At 64.6% G+C, this 8,301-nt stretch overlaps 2 protein-coding genes across 2 annotated transcripts in view; one reads left to right on the forward strand and one right to left on the reverse strand.

The window, feature by feature from the left end:
* The window catches only part of MNEG_4665 (Translocon-associated protein subunit alpha), a gene marked incomplete at both ends in the record, with an annotated part of 2,972 nt that extends 749 nt beyond the window's left edge, over positions 1–2,223 (reverse strand). The window contains 6 exons of the mRNA XM_014046857.1: positions 242–302; positions 582–647; positions 1,056–1,178; positions 1,632–1,751; positions 1,946–2,061; positions 2,169–2,223. Of these exons, the coding sequence (XP_013902311.1) occupies positions 242–302; positions 582–647; positions 1,056–1,178; positions 1,632–1,751; positions 1,946–2,061; positions 2,169–2,223 (541 nt within the window). The remainder of the gene's footprint in view (positions 1–241; positions 303–581; positions 648–1,055; positions 1,179–1,631; positions 1,752–1,945; positions 2,062–2,168) is intronic.
* Positions 2,224–3,261: 1,038 nt separating this feature from the next.
* The window catches only part of MNEG_4666 (putative DnaJ subfamily C member 21), a gene marked incomplete at both ends in the record, with an annotated part of 5,986 nt that continues 946 nt past the window's right edge, over positions 3,262–8,301 (forward strand). Inside the window, 9 exons of the mRNA XM_014046858.1 lie at positions 3,262–3,361; positions 3,795–3,888; positions 4,477–4,633; positions 4,911–5,040; positions 5,262–5,317; positions 5,503–5,553; positions 6,082–6,207; positions 6,598–6,735; positions 7,326–8,136. Of these exons, the coding sequence (XP_013902312.1) occupies positions 3,262–3,361; positions 3,795–3,888; positions 4,477–4,633; positions 4,911–5,040; positions 5,262–5,317; positions 5,503–5,553; positions 6,082–6,207; positions 6,598–6,735; positions 7,326–8,136 (1,663 nt within the window). The remainder of the gene's footprint in view (positions 3,362–3,794; positions 3,889–4,476; positions 4,634–4,910; positions 5,041–5,261; positions 5,318–5,502; positions 5,554–6,081; positions 6,208–6,597; positions 6,736–7,325; positions 8,137–8,301) is intronic.

Here is an 8,301-nt window from a genome sequence, read left to right on the forward strand (position 1 = left end):
GGGCGGGCTGCTTGCTTCAGGGGGGGGGGGGGGCGTTCGTGGACGTCGGAAGAGTCAACAGCGCGCGCAGTTGTGTGGTGTGCGTGCTCTGCATGAGGCCGCTGAAGGAGCAGTGGTGTGACTTCCAGGCTGCCATCAGCCAGCGCTTGGAGAGGCAGAGGCAGGGGAACGAGGCCAGATTGATAGCCGGTAGAGCAAGCGGCGAAGCTGCCTGGAGACCTGGCCTCCCGGATCTGCTCACCAGCGGCGCCCAGGCCGGCGAGCAGCGTCCCCACCAGCCAGATCAAGTCCGTGTCCACGAGCTGTGTGTGTGTGTGTGTGTGTGTGTGTGTGTGTGTGTGTATGAGCGCGCAAGCGCTGAGACACACTCGTCATTCCACACCTTGGGTGCCCACAGCGTGGTGGGCCGGGCTCTGCTCCGCAGCCACCGCTGGCAGCAACCCCGCAGCCGCCGCACGCAACCGGGCCTGACGCACCCGATCACACCACCTACGCTCTCGTCCACATCGCGCAGCCGCTGCATGCGATGCTGCCGACCGGTGTGCACCAAGAAAAAGACAACAGCCGCGGGCACCCCCCACCTTGGGTGCCTCTGTGATGTCGACGGTCTGGTTGAAGAAGGTGGTGCTAAAGTAGGACCCCTCCACCTGCCAGCAGGCCGGGAGATGCGCATTGTTTGAAATCGGTCAGCCGCCTGCTTCAACGGCCAATACGGAAAGCTGGGGCGCCGCCTCGGGGCAAGATACCTCGGGAACAATGCCCGCGCTGGCCTTGTGCGGTGGGATGCCTTACGTCGAAACCCACACAGCGGGAATTGTGCAAGCTCTGGACCAAGTCAGCGGCCAGCCCGCACCTGCACAGGCGGCACATCCACACGTACCACACTTACCACACACACACACTCACACACACACACACACACACACATATATTGTTCCACCAGCACAAACACAGTGAAATAATTCCCATCCGCACCTACCCACGGAAAATCACACACCCTTGTCCACACAGGCACTCCGCCCAAAAACCCCTCGCCCCCACCCCCCCCCCCCCACCTCGTAGAACAGGTGCAGCGCCACGATGAACTCCCGCGCGGGCGTGCTGCCCAGGATGGGGTCGGCCCTGAACTTGTACTCGATGGAAGCCTCCGCCCCGGGGGCCAGGGGCGCAAAGTAGCGCTGCGGCGGCGCGGGGCGACGGGCGGCGACGTGAGGGCGGCCGAGACCGAGGGCGGTGCCCGCCGCCGGCGCCGCGTCGCGCCCGTGACCGCCCCTGAGACGGCCTGCTGGCATTCCTGCCAGCGCTGCTGGGCTGCAGCCGCCCGCGAAGCCCTCACGCCAGCTCGGCCAAAACCGCGCTCCTCGAGCCCAGGACAGCTCTGCCTGTTCAGCCGCCGCCGCCCCCCATCCCCTTCCTCTAACAGCTTCGCGGCGGCTGCGTGGCCCCGCGCTATCCCTGCCCGCCAAACCCGTGCCGCACCCGTGGCCCCTGCTGCCTCCCCCGTGTCGCGCTGGCGTGTTGCCCCGCTGCACGTGTTGTGTCGCGCGCCGCGGCCATCCCCACGCTTCCTTCAGCTGCACGCCCGTGCGGAGGACCCGGTCGCGGCCGCGGCCGCCCCGCCCGCTGCTCACCCCGATGGTAAAGTTCTGGATGAACATCTCATACTTCTCGGGCGAGTTGATCGAGCCGACGATCGCCGAGAGGTTCATGGGCTTGGCGCCGGTGTTGTGGCCGCTGACAACAACGCTGATCTGAGGGGTGGGCGATCAGTCAGGGCGGCGATCTTGGAGAAGGGGGCACAGCGCGCATGCGTGTGGCAAGCGCATGGGGAAAGCGTGCACGCTGAAGCACAAGGCGCAGAGGGCGGGAACTAGCAATGGCGGTGCGGGTGCGCCGCGCACTGCAAATGTGCGATCGTGTGTGCAGTGCAACGCGAGAGGCTCACGATGTCACCAGCGGGGAACTGCTTGTCGGGATGCTCAGGAAAGTAGTGTGCTACGCTGAGCTCCCCAGCCGGGGGCAGGTTGCCGAGCAGGTCGCCGGGACGCTGGGCCGTAGAGCCTGCGAGGCGGTGTTTCAGGCGTTTATTATTAGGCACTGATCTCCATCCAGGCTAGCGAAAGCAGCACAGCTGCGCCATTGTCGGCCCCGACTGCTGCCTCGCGCACCGGGCACCACCAGCGCCAGCACTGCGGCCAGCAGACATATCTGCATCGTCCTCATGATGATCCGGCTCCCGTGATCCACTGCGGGCTGCCCGCGGGACCCTGCTGCTGCGGGAGATCAGGCTGAGCTCGAGCTGATCTTAACGACCTCTCAGCGCACGCGGCAGACGAAATCAGAATCAGAAAGAGTGATTCACTATCTCGTTGCGATACCCGTGTAGTCAGGGGCCAGTGCAGCAAGTGGCGCGGCGGGCAGCTGGCACGCAGGTGCAGCCTCACTCGCCCGGTGGCGGAGCGTGACAGCGTGTGGCTGGTGCCCAGAGCAGGGAGTGCCCTTCAGCCAGGGCAGCGACCGAGGAGCGAGAGTGGTCCTTGCATGCATCCTTTCATCAACCTTTGCTCATCCCACTGCGTAGCTGTATGGGGCATGGACAGAGGTGGCGCGCCACCTCAGCAGAGTGAGCCACCATTGACCAGGACCTGCAACTATCAGCCCCGATGCGACTGGGCGAGAGGTCTGACACTGCTTGCCCCCAAGCGCCTCCCGGGCTCCTTCCAGCCATTGCGGCGACTGAAGTCATTCACGGTGATCAGATTCAACTCGATTTTGCATTTTCGGAGGCGCGCCAGCAGGCGAGGGCGTCTCTGCAGAGGATGAGGACGCTGCCGGCGCGGTGGCGACAGGGGCGAATCCGCGAGGCATGCAGGCGCTCTGCGGTGTGATCAGCAGCTGGGCCGGTGGTCCATGGTGCGGTGCCAAGACCTGAACAGTCTCACGCAATGGATGGCCGCAAAGGCAGCGTGATGCTGAGCTGACGCTGTCATGCGGAAGTGTTTGTGCCAGTGAGAGTGGTTTATGACCCAGACTCAGACTGGCGCGGGTGGCAGATTTGCATCAGCCATCCTGCGGGCAGATTTGAGAGGGGCGACCCGTGCAGTCACCCGCCGCTCCTCTCTAGTGTGCGATTGCCGTAGGGTCCATGCACAGCAACTGCAAGCTATGATTACTGCTGTCACTGCGGTGTATTTAATGCCCTCCAGCATTGTTTGAAACCCGCCGATCCACGATCGGCTCAACACTTCGGCCCGCGCCATCATGGGGCGGTGCCTGTACGAGATCCTTGGCGTGGAGCGCGACGCGGACGATGATGTCTTGAAGAAGGCATACCGCAAGCAGGCGCTCATCTGGCACCCAGGTGCGCGGCGGCCGATTCAGACGTGTGAAAGCAGCAGCCGTGCGTGCACGCGCTGTCGCTGCACCACCCAAGCGGCCGGCGCAAGGCGGCCGCAGAGTGCTTCTGCATGGGCCCAACGATGCCTGCGTCGTGACAGCCCGTATAAGAAACCCGCCGCGGCTTTGGCGTGCTGCGTGTGCAGCTCGAGCTGCCTCGTCCCGCTGACGAGTTGCGCTGTGGATGAGTCGATGCTCCAGCGTCAGCCTGCCGCTGCTGCTTGCTCCGCTACAGCAGCCGCCGCCTCTGCAGCAGAACATGTGCGCCGCGGCCCCCGATCAGGCCCAGCTGCCGCCGCTCGCCGCGGCGCGGCGTCGCGCATGCGCCACCTCGCCACGCATCGCTCGGCGCCGCTCACCCGCTGCGCCCGCCCGGCGCCCCCCTCGGCTGCACGCAGACAAGAACGCGCATCGGGCCGAGGAGGCGCACGAGCGGTTCCAGGAGATTTCTAACGCTTATGAAGTGCTGTCAGACAAACACGAGCGCGCCTGGTGAGCGGGGAGAGGGCGGCCGCACGGCCGCCGCCGCCGTCGTCGCCGCGGAACACGAGAGTGGGCCAAGGCAGTGGTTCTGCTCCTCGCCTCGGGGGGCCCATGTTGCAGCAGGCTGTGGTCCTGCTATTTGGTGACGCGCGGTGGTGGCGGTGCAGCAGCGGTACAGTGGCGTCGGCGGCGTCGGCGGTCGAGCAGCGCGCGTCACAGGCTGATCGCCCGCGCCCTCGCCTGCCACGGCCGCTCCCGCGGCGCGAGCGGCGGCGGCGCCGGGCGAGGGGCCTGGGTGATTCAGGGCAGCCGGGCGAACCCGTCGGGGCTTATGCTTGTGCGATAGCAGCAGTTGGCCACCAGCCGGGCCAGCCGGCGCTCCACCGTCATACTGGCCTCAATTGGTTGGGGTTCCATTAGTATGGGACGACATTGTGGGCAGCAGCACACAAGGAATGTGTCCAACTCCTGAATGCCACTAAGGTCACCTCTCCAATACTGCTTACGCACACTACTGAGCCCGCTGCGCCCCCAGCACCCACAAACGCCCACAACCACCACGAGCCGCCCCTAACCGCCCACCCTTCTGCGACGCAGGTACGACTCCCACCGCGACCAGATCCTCCGCAGCGGCGTGCGCCACCAGGCCGGCGGGGACGGCGGTTTTGAGGGTGGGGAGCGGCCCGAGGAGGAGGAGGAGCTGTTCAGCCACTTCAGCAGCGCCTGCTACAGCGGCTTTGGGGACGATGCCAAGGTGGGTTGGTGGCTCTAAGGACGCGCTTTTGTGTCAAGGTTTTCAAGGGTTAAGGGCTTTACAATTCCATATGCTTTTTGTCGGGCCGTTGAAGGGGTTACTTTGGCGGTAGGTCGTCAGGAGTGGCACCATTTTGGTCAAAACTCAGGTCCAGCAGCTCCCCGGCTGATCCAGATTGACTCATCGCACCCATTTGTGGGATCCATCGTCATGGTCACGACGGCAGAACAGGCAACTAGGATGGCCTCCCAACCAAATTGCACTCATTTTTTTGCAGGGCTTCTACGCAGTCTACTCCGCCATATTCTCAAAGCTGGCAGAAAAGGAGGCGGCCGCCTTCAAGGCGGACGACTCCCGCGCCGGCCGCAGCCCGCCGGCCTTCCCTGCGTTCGGCACCGCCTCCTCAGGTGCGCCGCCCATGAATGAGGGCTTCCCCCGCCCATGCGTGCTCAACCCTCGGCGCCAGCCCCTGGCTCCTCCCTCATTGCATTGCATCCCCGGCTTGCCTGAGGAGCGACATCCACGGTCGCGATCCCGCCCCTGCACGCATCGCGTAAATCGCTCAATTCGACTGGCACATAGCGCCTGAAGAACAGCTTCAATGCATCGTTTCCCCCCACGCCCGCAGGCGGCCCGGAGGTATATGCGTTCTATGCTTTCTGGTCAAACTTCACTTCATACAAGGTGGGCCCGCTGGGGTGCCGCGGGGGACTTTTCAGCCATAACAGATGTCCAGCAATCTGCATGTGTTTGCAGGCCGGGATCCTGCTCTGCACTACCTTGTCGAATTTGTGTCGTCTGCTGGCCGCCAAAAGCCCCAACGCCCCCTGCTGACTTTTTGTGGGTGTTCATGTCACCGCCAACCCCAGGACTTTGCGTGGGCGGACCAGTACAACCCAGCCACCGCCGACAACCGCCAGGTGGGCGCTGCCTGAGAATTTGCAAGGAAGAAAATCGCGATGTGCCTCAGGGGTGTGCGCATGGCTTCATCATGGGCGGGCTGCTGCCGCGTTGTTCAACACGGCTGCGCCCGGCTGCGGCTGCGGCGACAGCAGACAGTGATATGGGTGGCGTTTTAGGTCTCAGACTCCGCCGCAGGGTCGCACTTCGAGACACATTTGTACTCACAGAGAGTGCAGGCGCTGCAACCGCCGCCTCGTGCTGCGATCAGCAACCCCCATGTCACGCTCGTCAAGCCAGCTTGCTATAATCATTGGCGGAGTCAGACCCCCACAGCTTTTTCAGTCTCAGGCCGGCTGGCATCATATAACCAGTCGGTACCTCTTCAATCCCCACCTATGCAATGTTGACATAAGACTTGTCTCTCATCTCCACAAACCCGATGTCTCTTCAATCCCCACACGTCCAGCCTTCCTCCAATCTACACATATCACTTATTCCATCCAATCTCCACACAACATTCTGTTAATCTAATTTCCACACATCAGATCCGCCGCAAGATGGAGGAGGAGAACAAGAAGACGCGCCGCGCGGCGAAGCGCGAGTACGTCGACACAGTGCGCGAGCTGGCGGCGTTCGTGCGGAAGAGGGACAGGCGCCTCGCCAAGTTCCAGGTGGGAGGCTGATAGTCGAGCTTCTTTGCGGCTTTTGGCTCGGCGTTTTGGTGGGATTGACATGTCTGATAGGCTTTTCACATGGCTTCTTGGCGGCGCAATTTCTGGGGCCCAGCCGCTGCTTGGCGGACGCTCCCCATACTTGCCACATGATCACACGCACAGCCTGTTGCACGGCCTGCAGCATGGCATTGCGCCGAGCATGCGGCCGCACACCTTGCACACACGGCTGCCCTGCAGTGTGGTCTTCCCACGCTGTCTACGCCTTCGTCCTGCCCCCTTTATACCAAACACTGCCGAAAACGGCAAAACCGCTGGAAACGGCCGCAACAGCCGACTGTCGCTGAAAACTGCCACAACCTGACGATAACCACCATTGAATCGCTCCAGGCCGAGGAGGCGGCGAAGCGCGCCGAGCGCGAGGCTGCGGCGGCGGCGAAGCGCGAGGAAGAGAAAGCGGCGCGGCTGGCTGCGGCGGCGGCGTACAAGGAGCCCGAGTGGGTGCGGCAGAGCGAGGCGGCGGCAGAGGTGAGAGCCCGCGCGGGACTGGCTGCGGGTTGTTCCTCGATTTGAGGAGGCTGGTTCATTCGTTTGCAGTTTTTCGGGTGATGGATTGACCGTGTGTGCATTGAAGTGTTTATGGGGTGGCCCCCAGGCGGAGGCAGCGGCCTACTGCCTGCGCTGGCCCGGGTGCTAAGCAGGACGGCTCGTGAGTCTGGACTCTTGCCCGTGGCGGCGGCGCCCCGGTCTGCTGGAGCCCAGGGCTCGAGCAGGCCTGAGGTATGGGTCAGCCGGTGGCTCGATGATGCGTGCGCTTCAGCCCGGAGGTCTGTTGAGCGGCTCTGAGGGTGAAGCTTTTCCTGCCTCGATCTCACCACTTGCAGGGCCTCTCGACCAGCCGCGCCTGACCACCGCACTCACAGATACAGCCCCAACCCCTCACAACGCTGACTTGGCACTACAGGCCACGGCAGCCAAATACGTCCCGCTCAGAGGCTGTGCCGCGCTCAGCCAATGAGCCCGACTAAAAAATACCAACCAGTTGGCCCCAGCCCACTGTCATTGCCCCGCAGCTGTTGCATTTCACCCTGCCGAAACCTCCTATTCACCAAACCCAGGACGAGAGCGAGTCGGAGGAGGAGGACCTGCCCGAATTCTACTGTGTGGCCTGCGAGAAGGTCTTCAGATCCGCCGGGCAGCTGGCCAGCCACGAGCGGTCGAAGAAGCATCTGGAGGCGCTGGCGTCGCTGCGGGAGCTGCTGGAAGACGAGGAGGCAGATCTGCTGTTGAACGGCGGCGGCAGCGGCGCTGGTGGTGCTGATGGTGCTGGTGGTGAAGGGGTTGGGGCGAAGGAGGAGGGCGAGGAGGAGGCAGGAGGCGGCGGCGGCGGTGGCGGCAGGGGCAAGAAGCAGAAGAAAAAGCGGCGGCAGCAGCAGCAGCAGCAGAGGCGGCACGAGGAGGCGGAGGGGGAGGGGGAGGAGGCAGGCGCCAGCGGCAGCGGTGGCGAGGGGAAGCAGCGAGGGGGCGGCAAGGAGGATGGGGCGGAAGTGCAGGAGGAGGAGGAGCAGGGTGGCGAGGGGGAGGATGAGGCGGCGGCGGCGGCTAGCTGGGCGGCGCAGTGGCAGAAGCAGCGGCAGAAGAAGGGGCGGCGCAAGCAGCAGCAGCAGCAGCAGCAGCAGCAGCAGCAGCAGCAGCAGCAGCAGCAGCAGCAGCAGCAGCAGCAGCAGCAGCCGGCCGACGAGGCGGTGGAGGATGGCAGCAGCGGTGAAGGCGGAGAGAGCGACCAGGACGATGGCTCGGCGGCAGCAGCGGCCACGGCAGCATCTGGCTCTGGGATGGAGGAGGAGGAGGAAAAGGAAGAGGAGGCGGAGGCGGAGGAGGGGTCGTCCGAGGGAGCGGGTGGGGACGAGGCTGATGAAGAGGAGGAAGGTGAGGAGGAAGAGGAGGAGGAGGACGATTTTTTGGCACGACTGGTCGCCGCGAAAGCGGCCGCGGGTGGCAGCAAGGGCGCGGCCGCCAAGCGGCGCGGCGGCGGCGCAGCCGCGGCGGCGCCGCCCGCGGCGGCGCCCGCAGCGGCGCCTGCTGCGGCGGGGG

This window comes from Monoraphidium neglectum (assembly GCF_000611645.1).
Source record: "Monoraphidium neglectum strain SAG 48.87 unplaced genomic scaffold scaffold00659, whole genome shotgun sequence".
In the NCBI taxonomy this organism is placed as follows: Eukaryota; Viridiplantae; Chlorophyta; class Chlorophyceae; order Sphaeropleales; family Selenastraceae; genus Monoraphidium; species Monoraphidium neglectum.